The sequence below is a fragment of the Megascapheus bottae genome, chromosome 8 (assembly GCF_031878675.1).
Source record: "Megascapheus bottae isolate mThoBot1 chromosome 8, mThoBot2.hap1, whole genome shotgun sequence".
NCBI classification, from domain to species: Eukaryota; Metazoa; Chordata; class Mammalia; order Rodentia; family Geomyidae; genus Megascapheus; species Megascapheus bottae.
This window is the reverse complement of record NC_143516.1, coordinates 1,253,572-1,268,993: the sequence shown is the minus strand read 5'-3', so window position 1 is coordinate 1,268,993 and position 15,422 is coordinate 1,253,572. Positions and strand designations below refer to the sequence as shown.

Genomic DNA, 15,422 nt, shown 5'->3' with positions numbered 1-15,422 from the left:
GGGCGAGTCTCCCCTCTGTGGTCAGGGGTCTTCTCTTTCAGTGCATGGACTATCGCTGTCCCTCATTTTCTTTCTTTCTTCTTTTTACCAGTCCTGGGCTTGAGCTCAGGGCCTGAGCACTGTCCTTGGGTTTTCTCAAGGCTAGAGCTCTACCGCTTGAGCCACAGCACCACCTCCGGCTTTTTTCTATGTATGTGATACCAAGGAATCGAACCTAGGTCTTTGTGCATGCTAGGCAAGCGCTCTACCACTAGACCAAACTCCCGGCCCCGTCCCTCGTTTTCATGCACTCAAAACAAGGAACACTGGTGTGCACATTTACTGGTCTTTTGCTACATTACAGCCAAACTTATCTCTGAGTTGTAAATCAAGGCAGGAATAACTGAAAGCAGGTGCTGTAATTAATTGCACACTAATTGGAACTTAAGTCACACCCCCCTCAGCTGGGCCATTCTTCCGTTGAACCGGATATCCCCAGGGCATCGTCAGCCATGCTCCCTTGATAAAAATCTTTTCAGTTTCCCTGTCCTCCCTGTTTTGAAGCCATTAAGGAGCAGGAAATATCAGAAAGAAGAAAGAGCAAAAGAGGCAGATAATTTGTGGACTGAGCTGCCTGCTCTCGCCTTCAACGACGGCGTTTTCTTCTTGGCTGGGTCTTTGCTTTGAAGACAGTCTCCTCTACAGCAGGGATCTGCAGTGGGGCTGAAACGGTGCTGGTTTAATGCCTAGCTGTTTGTGATGCCGTTGGTAAACCCCAGCTGCTTGAGGATGTGCCAAGAACTTGCTCCTCCACCCCTTTCCTCAGCCAGCTGGGCTGGCTTTGAACAGGCATTCTCCCCATGGCTGCCTCTGGAGTAGCTACAACTATAGGTGTGAGCCACTAGTTCCCGCTCCCGCCCACCCCCCCGTAGTTTTCAGGACTGCCAGGCCCCCAGGTATGGAATGAGCCAGTGGTCCCCGCTCCCACTCCACTCTCTTGGTTCCTTCTCGGGGGAACCCTGAGTCATGCAGCAAGGCTCTGCTTCTCCTCAGCACAACCCACGTTGTCTTGTGGAGGATGAGACTGTCCACCACAGGGTCTGACCTGTACAGAGGCATGCACAAGCCAATTCTGTGTCCTCTGGGGGGTGTGCATACCGCCCTGAGGACTGACCCTCACCTCCCGCCTCCACCGATGCCTTCTGCAGAGGGAAGCTTGCTCCCTCTCTCTGCCCCTCCTCCTCCCTCTCTGCGCTGATACCTTTCTAGTCTGACGACCCACCCTTCCTCTGCGGTGCTCCTTACATAATTCAGTAAGTGCAGAAAGACAGTGTGTGTGGAGGAATGTGCCCGGTGCTGGGGTTACTGAGGCCCCGAGTCTGCTACAGGGTGTCATATGTACGAGATGGCTGCGTCCTCAGCTGTGGAGTGTATGTGCTGGGGACGTTGATCGGAACTGGCTGGCACCCAGTCTGTGCCTATCTATAGACGTGGACAGCAGAGATGTTAGTCACAGGTTTTCAGAAAGTTGAGTTCAGGGCGAATCCAGCCAGGCCTCGTGTTGGACACGCACCTAGACAACCTGAAAACAAACAGGAGAGTGTAGCCTGCAAGCCTGGTAGGCAAAAGTCTGCTCCTCCAGGAACAAGGCGAGAAGGAGTAGAGTCCAGGCTGGCGGAAACAAGGTGGGCCCACAAAAGAATGGGCCCTTTGAACTGAGGCCAGACCTGAAACCAAGGCCAGAAACTTCAGTCGTGGAGGGAGATTTAAGCCTGAGGCGTGTGCCACGCCATGTCAGGGAGAGTTTACTTGTGATTCACTCAGCTGCAAGTCATCTGCATCCTCAGCTTTCCTCTGCAGAACTAGATGTTGGCTGTGCTAGAGCTAGCAGGATGTAAGGTGGGCTGGCTGGTCCTGTGAAGGGCGCAGAGGCCAGGCTGCCCTCCTCTCCATCTGATGCCCCTTCCCAGCCCCCGCCACCAGGAGGGCAGCCTTCCCGGCTGCAGACATGGGCAGTCTCCCATGTGAGAGGGCCCCACCCTAGAGGACAGGAGCCTCTACCCTCAACACACACCTGCCTAGCGAGGGACACGAGGGCTGCACGCTATGAAAGCAAAGGAGGGTGGGGTTCCTTAGGATCTGATCCCCCAGTGCGGGGCTGGGCCTTCCAGATTTGCACACGAGTAGAGGGGCATCTGGCATCAGAGTGTGCTTCCCACCTGGTCCTCCGGAATGACCCTGCCCAGCGTCCACCCCACTCTCCCTCCGCGCCCTCACCTCGAGTGCTGGCTGTGCCCTGTGCTTTTTGCCCGCTCCTCTGGGAGGGTGTGTCTGGCCTCCCCTCCCCTCCCCTCCCCTCCCCTCCCCTCCTCTCCTCTCCTGCTTGAGGTGCTCTGGCTCGTCTGGGGTCAGCTGACCCTGACATGGGTGAGTGGGTGAGTCCAGGTGCAAGAAGGCTCTTTGAATGACCCTGCTGTGCAGGATGCCGGCTCAGCTTCTAGGTCCCACAGTGAGCCTGGCCTTCCTGGCCTCGGGTTGACTTTCCTGGAGAGGACTGAGAGGGCTGCTTAGCTTAGTTAAATAAATCCAAGCATCGTCCTTGAAGTTATTGGAGTTTTCCTTTCCATGGTGGTAGATGGAGCACTGACATTCTTCCTCTTGATGCTGCCCGCACACTTCAGTTGTTTTGGGGTGGGGACAAATCGGAAATGTTTTAAAACATTCTAAAGAGTCATAACTAAAACTTCTTTACACAAATGTACACATCGTAAAAATGAATGAAGGGCAGAAAACTGCCCTTCTTTGGGCTGGACAATGGTCTCCGGATCTATCTGTGCCTGTCTTGCTCCCTCAGAGGACTCCAGAAGGGGCACCTTGAGCTCCACAAGATAGCAGCGACCAGACTGCAAAGTTCACTGTGCTGGCCGGGCACAAGGCAGGCACCTGTGGTCCCAGGAACCAGCATGGCTCCAGTGTGGCTCTGCCAGCAGCAGCTTCTATACAGGACGTATAGGAGGCACAGAGGGTACGGAAGGCACAGGACGTACAGAGGGTACAGGAAGCAGGGGCCGGGAGTTTGGCCTAGTGGTAGAGTACTTGCCGAGCGTACAAAGACCTGGCTGGGTTCAATTCCTCGGTACCACATACATAGGAAAAAGCCAGAAGTGGTGCTGAGGCTCAAGTGGTAGAGCTCTGGCCTTGAGAAAGCCCAAGGACAGTGCTCAGGCCCTGAGCTCAAGACCAGGACTGGCAAAAAAAAAAGAAGAATAAGAAGAAGAAGAAGAAGAAGAAGAAGAAGAAGAAGAAGAAGAAGAGACACAAAGTAGATGTGTGTGCCCAACCCTTGGGAATTTCCACCTGTAAACCCACTTGTCTGCTGGTCTCCTGGCTCCATTTCATAGGAGTGAAGCAGTGATTCTCTTTGGGCACACAGAACTAGGGACAAAACAGTCCAAAAGCCATGTAGCTGAATCACTTCTTAACCTAAGAGGAGTCAGAAATTTTCCCAGGATGAAGCAAAACTAGCCAAGACAATAAGCCATGGCTTCTGGGACTGAAGCCGGCAAGGGAGCCTTGTTGTGGTGCAGAGTTCAGAGGTGTTCAGAGGCGGGGGCCCTGTTGTGGGGGACAGCTGCCCGGAGTGGGAGCCCCGATGTGGGGGACTGGTGTAGTGGATGGCTGCCAAGGACGGGAGCCCCGGTGGCAGGGAGTAGGAGACATTTCTCATGCCAGTATTTCGGTTACCATGTGTGCCAGGCAGGAGGCTGTTTTTCTGAAATACCTCATGGATGGTCCATCTAAACATTCCAGTAGAGCTGGGGGGGGGGGCAGAGGATGAATGGAATTCCATACTGCTGGCACATGGACCAGGAGGAGATGGGAGGAGGAGGGGAAATTTCTGAAGGTAATTGAAAGCTTTCTTTATTGGATATCTTCTTACACTGCCTTCTGTCAGGATAAATTGTTTCTGTGTGGTCCTTACTTCCCTAGAGTGTTCCTGGCATGCTCCATTTCTCTTGTCATTTTGAAAGCAGCCCCCCATATTCCCCAAGGTTAGGTCTCCAAAGAAGAGAGGAAGAAGGAACTCCTTGATTAGGCCAGCAATGAGAAAAACCCACGAGCAGTTTAGATCACAGGGTTGAGGACAGCCTCCTTTAGCTCACCTGGTCTCATGGTGTTTGCAAGGTGCCAGGATTGGGCTTTCCTCCGCTCCGTCGACAGGCTGGCCTTGGCCCTGTCTACTCATGTGGCTTGTTCTGCAGTGGACTGGACGTGGCGAGAGTGGCCTGCAGTGAACCATTGCCGTGTGCTCCACCATTAGGTCATATAACCTCCCACAGCCTGGAACTGGGCCCTCCGAAGGCCCACGGTCTCCCTGGCACTCAGGGGGTTTGCCCTGGGGGCACAGGAATTTTGTGATTGGCTTGGTGGAGACATCAGACGGTGACTTGGAAAAAATCTATATGTGGATTTGACACATGACTAATAAATTGGAAAGAACTAAACCAAAAAGTGCTTTGGTTTGGTGATGGATCTTGAACAATAAGAAAAGAGCAAGTCGGTGGAGAAGGGAACCATGTGTGTTGCATATGCGCATTCTTTTCAGTGGGCCCAAGGTGTTTATGATTCCCAGAAGATTAAGAATCGCTTATCTCTGGGTCTGGAGGCTTTCCTCCCATTCACAGCTCCTCCACCGTCCCCAGGTCGCCCATCTCTGAGGGGAGACATGGGCAGAGAGGAGGAGACTGTGCCAGGGTCTGTTCCTGGCCCTGTCTGACAGACCAGCCATAAGGGACTGGGCAAATCCCGTGCCCTCTTGGGGTTTATTAGCTTCTCTAGGGGAGGCCCTGTTAGGGTGAGCTGGGAAATTGTCCATAGAGCACCTAGCAACACCCACCGCTTATAACAATTCCCCACAAGGTGCCAGAAAGTGTGGTCAGAGAATCTGTCAAAGGGACCTGGAGAAAGATGCAGAAACCTGTTGTGCTCACGGCAACTGTGAGCACAAACACCAATTCAATGATTCACTCCTTAAATACAACAAAGTAGGGGGCAGCCTCCAGTGCCGCCCTTGGAGGGTGGCAGAGGCCTGCTCTCCTTCCGACTCCACCTAGTCTCTGTGGGTGCTGCCACTGTTTGTCCACTGTCCCTGGCATGTCTGAGTCACAGCCCCTGATCACAGGCCCACTTGTCACCTGGGAGGCACACATTAAAGGAAGACTCCGCCATCAGAAGGGGACAGAGACTTCCTGCCCAGCGGCAGGATGCAGTCTAAAGGGACAGGAACATAGAACTTAGCCCAGGGAAGCTAGATGAACCTCTCTGGGTAAAATGGAAACTTCGAGAAACTAGGGAAGAGAGCGGAGGCTAACAGATGCTGGGAAGCACTTTGTGGCATGCGGGTCCGGATGTCCATGCCAGTCCTGTCTCTCCTGGTGGAATCACAGCTGAGGTCGACTGCACGAGTTCTGGAACCACACCCTCACCTTTCATTAAACTGGGATTTTACACCACTGAAGAGTGGTTGACCAGAAGGGTTGTAGCGAAGGACAAAGAAGCCAGCAGTCATAGTTAAGTTGTGGCATGTCTGAAACTGGAATAGAAATCACTCTGCAGACTTCGCATTGTACAGTACACAGACACTGGTGACATTTCTCTTGTTTTTCTTTGATGTCACTTTCATCAGTCTCAAGTTTAAATTCTGGATCCATCAGCCACCTCTTAAGATGGGCCTGTGTCACTGGTCATGGAAAGTGAAAAGGCATTTCCAAGAGAAGAAACTTCTTTCTGCATTTGGAAAGCCCGTGCCGATTACTTCCTGTCTTCACTTGGCATGGTGGGTTTGCTGAGCACCCTTCCTGAGGGGTCTTTCTCTGGCTTTCTGCAGGGGTGACATCCCTGGAGACCTACCGCAGCAGATGGACAGAATACTCGATTCTCAGTGTTTTTTTTACAATATTTAAATATGTAACATTGCCTTTCTCCACCAAAGTGAAAATGGGCATCTCACTAAACTCCACTTGTAGGACCTTTAAAGTGAAATTTGGCCTTCAGTTCACGCAAGAGCCTCTGGATTTTTACAGGATCTTCTGAGGCTCTGACTCTGCCCATCTGTCAGTGTCTTAGACAAATATGTAACACTGAGCTTTCTGGAATCCCCAAGGATTCTGGGCTTGACACATGAAAAATGTGGTGAGATTCTTGGACTCAAGGCGTGCGGGGGGGGGGGGGGGGGGGGATGGGGGGAGGGGAGGGTTGCTCTGCCATCCGTGTCTCTCTAGGGAATGCAGTGGATTTGCCAGTTGTGGGTTCTGCCATCTGGATTCTATCCTTGCCTCTATGGTTGAGGTGACATTTGACCTCTTGCTTTTGGTCCCGCCAGTACAATAAGGCAAGGAAGGTTTCCCTGGGTGATGCCCACATTTCTAGAGAAACGTGTGTCATTTTAAATGTCAGCCAGTCGTTTGCACTTCTCAAAAAAGAGAAGGCAAAAGAAAATCCATTAGCAAACACATTGCGGGAGGAGGCATGTCACCTTTGGAGGTGGCTCTTTTCTCCTTTGGTTATTCTTAGAATGAGCTCCATGTGCTGGGCGCAGTGGCTCACACTTACAATCCTAGCTACTCAGGAGGCTGAGATCTGGGGATCCAGGTTCAAAGCCAGCTGGGGTACTAAAGTCATTTGTGAGACTTTTTATCTCCAATTAACCACTAGAAAACCACTGGGCACTGGGCACTGTGGCTCCAGGGGTAGGGTGGTAGCCTTGAGCCGAAGAGCTTAGGGACAGCACCTAGGCCCAGAGTTCAAGTCCCACGACCGACCAACCAACCAACCAACCAAAAAACAACAAAGAAGGAGCACCATGTGATATTTGTTTTAAATTTAAGTTTCTTAATAACGATTCCTATTGAGTTAATCGTTCGCAGCTGCCTGCCCACCTGCGTTTCCCCCATGCTGCCAGCGAGCTGCCCGGAGCTGCCTGTGAAGGCCTCCCCGCTCTGGGTCTCTTGGCACCGAGCTTTCCCTCTCCAGGAGGGCCGGCCTGCCCTGGAGGAAGCAGCAGGGTGCTCTCCTGCCCTCCGCAGGGCAGTCCACTCATGGCTCCTGGAAGTCTCCAGGCTGCTGGCTTTCTGCGCGAGGCGGAATCGGGGCCCTTTTCCCGGGAAGCCGTGGTGGACGGGGCTGTGGGGAGCGGCGGCCGCCTCCCCTCCCCTCTCACCCGCCCCTGGGGCCTGGCACCCTCTGTGCCCCCTCGCTCAGGGCTGAGGTCCCGGCGGTCCTTCGGGGGGACCTGCGCCCCCACCACCCCAGCGCGCCGGGCCCCGCAGTGGGGCCGCTCCGGGGGCCGCCTGGAGGCCCGGCGAGGCCCGGCGCGCTGGGGCGAGCGAGCGCCCGTCCTTGGCACGCGAGGGTTCGAGCGCCCCGCGGGCGGAGCCGCCGGGAGCTGCGCGGGGGAGGCGGGGCGGCGCGGGGCGGGCAGGGGGCGGGCCCGGGCGGCTCGGGGAGTATTTGACAGGGGCGAGGGCCGCGGCGGCTCGCGAGCTGAGCAGTGCCGGGCGCCTGGCGCGGAGGGAGGCGGCGGGCTCGGAGAAGCGTCCGCCGCGGGCTCCGCGGTCGCCGGGCGGGAAGCGCGCGGCCGGAGCCCCCCGGCCGCGGTGCCCACCATGCTGCCGCCCCTGCTCTGCTGGCTGCCGCTGCTCGCCGGGCTGCTGCCGCCGGCGCCCGCGCAGAAGTTCTCGGCGCTCACGGTGAGTCCCACGCGGGGCCCCGCGCTCGGCTGCGCCGCCCCCTGCCCGACCCGGCCTGGCCGGTCCGCGCGCCCGGCTCGCGGCGAGGCCCGGGAGCAGGTGGCCCCGGAGGCTCCGCGCGGGTGGCAGAGCCGGTGGCCCTGGCCCAGCCGGCGGCGCCCGGGCGCGCTGCGCTCCCCGCGCCGGACACCCCGAAGCCCCGCGTGGGTCCGCAGACCCGCGTCCGGGCGCCCGCCGCGGCCCCCTCCTGGGCGACGCCTGTGGAGCGCCCGGGTGGCGGGGCCGGGAAGGTGGAGGGGTGGCGGGGGTCGGGGTGGTGCGCGCCTGCCGCGCCGGCCCGGGGGTCTCCGCCGTGGGTCGCCGGCTTTGGTGTCTTCAGGTGCCCGGCGGCCCTGCGCGGCCCCGGCGTCCGTCCGCGGCGCCCAGCCTGGCCGGCCGCGGTGCCTGCTGCGCCCGCGGACCCGAGACGAAGGCCATCTGCAGAGGGGAAAACCCTGGGCTCCAGCGCGATCCTCAACAAGATGAGCATCCCGGAGAGCCGCCGGGCAGGGGAGGCCACGCAGGGGAGCGGGCGCGCGGGGCTCATAGCTGGAATCCCCGGGCCGGGGAGGCCCTGTCCCGCGTCTCAGAGGGACGCGTAGGTGAGGACCGTGGCGCTCGGTGGTTTCCCTCCGCAGACCGGGCCGGGAGAGTCGCGGTGGACGCGCTGGCGCATGGAGAAGGGCACTGCGTGGGGAGGTGTTCGGGGGGCCCGCGGCTGCGGCTCCCCCGAAGGCAGGAGGTGTCGGGGCGCGCACGCGTGCTGCTCAGTCGGCAGGCAGTTTATGCTTCACCAGGCTTACCTGTTCTCCTCCCGTCCTCGGGGACCCTCTAGGCTTAAAGCCCCCACCTCTCTCCGCACAGTCCTCCAGGATTTCCTGGGTCCCGGGGACTCCAGCCAGCTCCGTGTGGGGCCCTTGGAGCTGTGTCCACACCGCAGACAGGGTCTCCCTTCCCGCACTCCCCAAACCCTCCGCTGTGGAATCGTATTTGCCGTAACACTTGGTGCTTCTTTCACGTGGGGAAGGAACGTGGCATGTTCCTTCTGAGCCCTACCTCCAGGTCAGGAATGGAGGATGGGTTCTGCAGATAGCATGGAAATGCAAACGCCTGGTCACTGGTAAATATTAGATGCTCTGGAATTTTCTGTGCTGCGAATCTCTTTTCAAATCATCTTCTATTTTTTTGGACAACTCCTTGGTTCCCTGAGTCCTCATCCAAAACCAGAGCTCCTGTCTGCAAGGTTCGGTGACTCCGAGGCAGCCCGCCAGGCTGTCAGGCTCAGGAGGTCGGAACCCGCCCTGTTGGAGGTTCCGTGGCTTCTCTAGATTTTAGTGTCTTATCTGTGGTGTGCGGGTGAGGAGCAGTATGATTCAGTGGGGGGGGGTGAAAGGCAGCTGGGGGGAGCATCTGGGCCACTCTGGCTCCCAGTCCATGATAGTTCCAAGCCGTGGTCCCTCTGAAGAGCGTGGCTCACATTGGCATGGTCACTCATATTTGGTGGTGTCATTGGATCTTGGCTTTCTTGGAGCAGACCCGCCTCGTGGTGTGTGTGTGGCCCTAGGAGAGCTGAGTGAACGGAGACATGCAGGCCACGAGAAGTGTGAGTCTGTCTCCTGTTGACTCAGTTGTTCTCATCTTCAAACAGGGCACTCCTCCCCCTCCCCCTCCCCCTCCCCCCCTCCTCCTCCTCCTCTTTGGAGGTTAATTTGCCACCCCTGGGGTGAAGAACCATGCTGGGTGTCTCCTCTGTAAGAGGGTGCTTTGTTTGTGGGTACGGCACACTCACCATGAGATCATGTCCAACGCTGACTCTGCTCGGGCTGGTCACTGCCTCCTTCCCACCAAAGCCACTCTTCAGAAATGGCATGGTAAGGCCCTTGTGTGTGCCTTCGACCTCGCGTTACCTCCTGGGGTTTCCTCCGGCCTTCATGTGGTTTCGGGCCATTAGAGAGTTCTTCAGGATGCCCCAGCCTCCCTTGTGGGATCCAGGCTGCTGTCCCGCGAAGAAGCGGACGCACTCCAAGGCCAGACCATGTCCACAGCATGCCTGGTCTTTTTGCAAAGGACTGAGACCGGGGTACTTCCTAGTGTAATTTGTTTTGCTTCTACATAATTATGCTGTTCAAAGAATAAACAGACATTCGGTTAGCAGAGTGATTACAGTTCTTCAACTTTCCCACAGACAGAGAACCAAATAGGAATCTGGATGGGCCAGTCAGTCATTGGATCTAGAGGTATTTGTGTCCTCGAGGACAGTGTGGCCCCTTCACCCTTTTCCTGGAGCTCTCGAGGTTTGGAGCTAGCGCTCACTGGCTCATTTCACCCGGTGGAGCTGTACCCATACCCAGCAGGCTGATGTCACGTGTTCCTGCTCAGCCCTGCTCTCTCATGGTTCGTGCTCAGGGGCTCACGAGAGGAGCGGCTGCCTCCCTGTCCCCAGAGGGGAAGGCTGAGGCTTGTCTAGGCCTGGGCACCAAGTTGCTCTCTGGGTTTCTAAACCAAGCGGTGGTGGTTTAGCTCCTGGGTCGCCTTCGCTTTGTCACAACTTGGAAGCATTGGTTAGGATCCATCCCTCACTGTCTCTTCCGATCACAGGCCAGAGAGGACCTCCATTCTATCCTGTCCTTTCTCCCCCGAGACCCAGGCCTGAACTGGGTATCTGATGCTTGCGTTCACTCATAGGCTGCTCTACCGCCTGAGCCATGCCTCCAACCCCAGTTTCCACGAAGGGCCTGTCTGCAGGACAGGACCATTGCTGGTCTGAGGGGAAGTGTGGGACAGAAAGCTGAGTGGTGAGCTCCACCCTGTTTGTGAGAAGGGGAAAAGGCCAGGGAAACGACATTTTTCCGCCTTCAGGTTTAGAAGACTTTTCTGATGAGCCAGTCTAAGCCAGGTCCTGGTGCTGACAAGCGCCCTCCCCCCATCTGAGCAGCAGTGGCAGGGCTCACGCCCCCCTCCCTCATGTCCCCTGGCTGGTGTCGGCTATGTCAGGGAGTGACAGCACAGCCACTCCTGACTGTGCTTGAAGCTCCACTGGGTGACAGACTAAGGCGGGGACCTGGGAGGAGGGAATGACACACCGACAAAAGTGCCCAAGTCAGAAGGCCATTGATCTCATGGTCTCAGAACCAAACCACCTAGGGAAGAGATGGCTTTAATTCTGAAATTCAGGTCATGAGTACGCGCTGAGCTTTAAGCCCCAGAAGATTGTGCAGGGAGTGAGCACAGGCATAGTTAGGCTGGGATGGCTCAGAAGAGTGGGGCTGTCTCCGTGATGCCACATCCAAGCCCGCGTGACGCTGAGGCCTGGCTGGAACGGCCGTCAGGAAAACTGGAAGTGGCATGCCCATCTGGAGGGCAAGGGTAGCAGGTGGGTGCTTGGCGTGAGGGGACACATATGCCACTGAAGACATGGATTTGATGAGATGAATTTCCGCTGGGACTTTGACGCTGGGTAAGAATTAAGAAAGACGTGTTTTCCGTGGTGGAGTTCATGGTGGTAGGCCCGACGGTGCCTCTGAGGAGGAGGGGTTAGCACAGCTCGCTCTGGGCGAGTTTCCACCACCGGCCACCGCCTGTCTTTGGAGTTCGAATCACATCTGGAACAATATCCTGCTCTCCCGCACACAAGGGGAGATTCAGGAGTTCAGAAGCGATTGTGGAGCCCCATGTGTGTAGGCTAACAACAAATAGCTACACAAACACCGAGACATTCTTAGGTGGTTTTACAATGCTAGCCTGAAAATGTAAAAAACAACAGAGATGATAATAATAATAAAAAACCAGATAAATAGCAACAAGTAATCTGTTGGCTCACACTCATCTTGTAGGGTGAGATTCAAATGGGACTCTTCCTCAGGTATTTGGAAAGTTTTTTGTGGGGTAGCCTGTCCAGGCTTGGTTCAGCGTAGTAGTTGATGAATGCACAGTGTCCCTCGTGCTCCTTCCCAGGCTCTCCCAGCAGAAAATGGATAGATCCTCAGTGAACAGAGGCAGCGTCGGAACCATTTCCCTTTGAAAACACAGTCACGTGCGGCGCTTGCGCATGACACAAATCGGTTTATTTGTCGTTGGGCTGACACTTAGGAGAAGGATCGGGTCCGCACTGCACACGCCACCCTTCCTCCCTTTTCTGGCACCTTTGCTAGCTTTACTTTTTTCTCTTTTGTACTTCCACAACCGGATCCTCTTGCTTTTTCCAGTCATCGATATGCGGACATCATTATCTCACTGGCACTGCTGACATGTCAGGATGGGATTCGTTGCGTTAGTTTAGTCCCGGGTGCTGGCTCTGTCCCCTCCGTGGGGTACACTCAGTCTTCCCGTCCCCAGCGCTGGGCTCCTGGCCCCCTGTCAGCAGGCCTCTCAGTGTAGGGCAGAAGTAGATGGTTTTCCAATAATGATGAGGACCAGCGGGGCCTGCAGGGGAGGACGGGGAGTCGGTGGCTGAGTGCTCCTCTGAGGAATCGCCCCGGGGCCCTTTCCATGACGCTGCTCAAGGTCTACGAGGTTGTAGTCAATTCTGAAGCAGCTCACAGTCTATTGGTAAAACCAGGGGGGAAATGATGCAGCCCACAAGCTGATCTTGCTCAAATGGAGTGTTTCATCTGTGCTGGGACCCACGCACGACACCAGAAGCAAATGGATTACCGCTCGTTGGAAGTGGGGGCCGTCCTTTTGAGATTAGTAGAGTGTGGGTGGACAGGATGCTCCCAGCCTGGATCTCCACACAGGCACGGCCCACAGCGGGCGAGGCCCCTGGACCAGGCCTGGACTGGGGATGAGCAGGTGACGCCAAGGGCTGGGCTGTGAGGAAGGGAAGAGCGCTGGATGCTCCCCAGATCGCTGCCTGAGCTGGGCTCGCACACGACTGGAGGAGCGCAGGTGGCTCAGGGAGCACAGCTCAGGCCCCTCTCAGCCGACTGCTCTGGGTGCCTAGGCGTTGGTGTTTACGTTCTCATGGGTGCTCAGAGGAATGATAAGAATTGCACATTCCGGGGAATGGTGGCAATGAGCTTGTTGGAGTAGCCAGGGAATTCCGTTTTCCCGGGCAAGAGTCCTCTGTGCCTGGCAGACAGTTCACGGAACCTTTTCTGACTTCCTTACTGTATTGTGCTCTGATTTCACCAGCTGGGTACAACACAAAACCCGTGTCCCATGTCCAAGCTCTGAGACCCAAGGTCTTGTCTTTTCTCTCTCGAGCACTCTGTCCACTGTTCTGGCTGTTTCAGAAGAAATGCACCCAGACTTGACTCTCTCGTGAGTCTTCTCACTGTCGTCTGCCACCCAGGACCAGGCTGGCCTCGTCACACTTCACGTGTGTGCCTGCTCCTGCCACTAGGGTTCCACCAGAATCGTGTAGGCTGGGGACCCGTCATATTCAGAGCTCGGCTTGCTCCTCAGTCAGCACACATCCGCATCCCCTGCTTTCCAAGGATGTGTTCAGTCAAGTGTGCAAGGAGTGCACCAGACTGGCCTCCCTCAGGGGTGGCCTTGTCTGCCCCCCCGGGGGTGCACACAGAGGGAACCAAGGCCTGACCCTGCGCTGCCTGATATGCCATCTAGGCCCCATCACGTCACGGGAGGAACCACCGGGGCTTTCTCTCAAGACGTCATTGGCAGTCTAACCAGGGCTGAGCATCCTGTCCACGCACCGCATGGCCCTGGGCCAGACCTGCATTGTAAGAGTGATTGTCACTGGGTAACCCTGTACCTCCCCTCGGGCATTGCTCACACACGGTCGCACACTCACACTCCTAGATCACCTTCTGTAGGGCTAGTGGTACTGTGGTTAGTGCTGAGGACTGAATTCAGCCACCTCTGGGACTCATCACTTGAGTCGTACCTCCAGCTCTGCTTTTGGCTGGTTCATCAGAAGGTTTTTCTGCCTCAGCTGGCACTGAGCTGGGGTCTTCAGATCTTAGCCTCCTGAGTAGCTGGGATCATACGCACGAGCCACCTTAAACTAGATCTGCGCTTGGGCTTTGTCCTCACACGGCGATTCATGTAAGTGTGTCTACTGTCCTGTTTCTTCCCACAGTGGGTGGCCTTGCTGCCCACACCCGGGGCCGGCGTGTCCAGGCTGCCTCCAGGTGGGCGAGCTGTGGGATGGATGGGCTCCATTTGTGACACAGGGTTATCCCTGGAACCCCAGGCCTCAGCTCCAGACTTTCCACGCACAGACCAACATCGGTGGTGGGCAGAGCGCTGCATGGGGAGTCAGTGCAGGAGGCTTGCAGGGCAATGAAGGGTTCACGGTCCGCACTCCACCCCTCGCACGCCGCACGCCAAGTGGGCCTGTGGAGACATGAGCTCTGCCTTCGGATCTGAAGGTGACTGCAGCTGTGCCGGCAGAAGGACAAGCCTCACGCACACTCTGGGGATGGGGCAGGGCCGGCTCCGGGTGCCAGCCTCAGATGCTATCTCACCTGTCCTCCCAACGTCCCTGCCAGGTGGCTCTGAGTCCCAGCCCTGGGCGCAGGTGTGCTGGCAGTGCCTGAAGACTGGGACAGGGAGCCCTGCTCGGACCTGAGCAGGAGAGGCAGAGAGCCAGGGGTGATGCTAATCAGTTCTTCCTTCTTCAAAGGTTTATCTTCTGCAAGGCACTGCCAAAACCAGATCTCCCTTTTCATCCGGAGATATGATCCAGGCGGGCTCCTCAGTTTGTTTTTCCTGTGCTCTGGGAGTCTCTTCTACCTTTCATGCCCTGTCCAAAGCAGATAGGAAGCTCAGCCAGGCCCTGAGGCCCACCAGGGGGAACTCAAGAACAGAGCTGTTCCTCCTTTCGGGAAGGGGCCCGAGGTGGGACTTAGGGTCCCTGCTCCTGGATGCTGCATCGTGCAAAGCTCTGCCACCAGTGTGAGCTCACTGGTCCAGTTTCAGAGATTTGATACATGATGAAAATTTCTGCATCGCAGGATTAAAAATGAGAAAGGTCACTTTAAAGGCTGGTGCTCCTGGAGCCTTTTTAGCACTGCCTCCTCATTACCAGATAAGAGTGTTATGTCACTGAACTAGAATTTTGGTTTTAAATTCAGGGAGGAGCGAGGTGGGGCCGTCCACTGGGGCCAGGCTGGCTAAGTATGAGGCTATTTTCTCTCTCTGCCACAAAGCCAACCATTTAGTGGATTGTTGGAGCAATATGTGAAATGATATCATTTCTTAAATTAATAATGTATTCCAGGATGGTTCAGCGTAGTTCTCAGACATGCCGCTTTTACAATGGACCTTGACCCTGACCAACAGTAACAAGGTCAACCAAGGTCCTGTCTCGGGGCTGAGCCATGCCCACCCTGCCACATGTCAGTTACGCCTTCCAGCAGAGATCGGTGCCTGGGGAAGGCAGATCTCCGTTTCCCTGCCTCTAGATAAATTCCCAGCGCATCCTTCCTGGATGTGCAGTGTCCCCGTCATCTCGGGACTATCAGACGCTGCCTCACATCTGGATGTGCTTTGGGGGAGACGCTCCTGTTAGAGACCTCCATTCACACGGATGCTTCTGGTGGACGGCTCCAACACCAGCCAGTGTCTGTATCTGAAAATCTAGAGGATGTTTATTTTAATTGAGGCTTCCCCTTCTGAGTTCCTTCTTTTCTTCATACTACAGACTTGTGTTTATTTTAACGTGCCGGGTTTACCTCTCAGGTGTCCGGT

The 15,422-nt window shown here is 56.2% G+C and overlaps 1 protein-coding gene across 2 annotated transcripts in view; it reads left to right on the top strand.

The window, feature by feature from the left end:
• Positions 1-7,522: 7,522 nt before the first annotated feature.
• The window catches only part of Smoc2 (SPARC related modular calcium binding 2), a 195,506-nt gene continuing 187,606 nt past the window's right edge, over positions 7,523-15,422 (top strand). Inside the window, exon 1 of one of the 2 annotated variants that reach the window (XM_090337808.1) lies at positions 7,523-7,727. In XM_090337808.1, coding sequence (XP_090193934.1) covers positions 7,644-7,727 — 84 coding nt within the window. In that variant the 5' untranslated portion in view covers positions 7,523-7,643. The remainder of the gene's footprint in view (positions 7,728-15,422) is intronic. The other variant, XM_090337810.1, reaches the window with a different exon arrangement.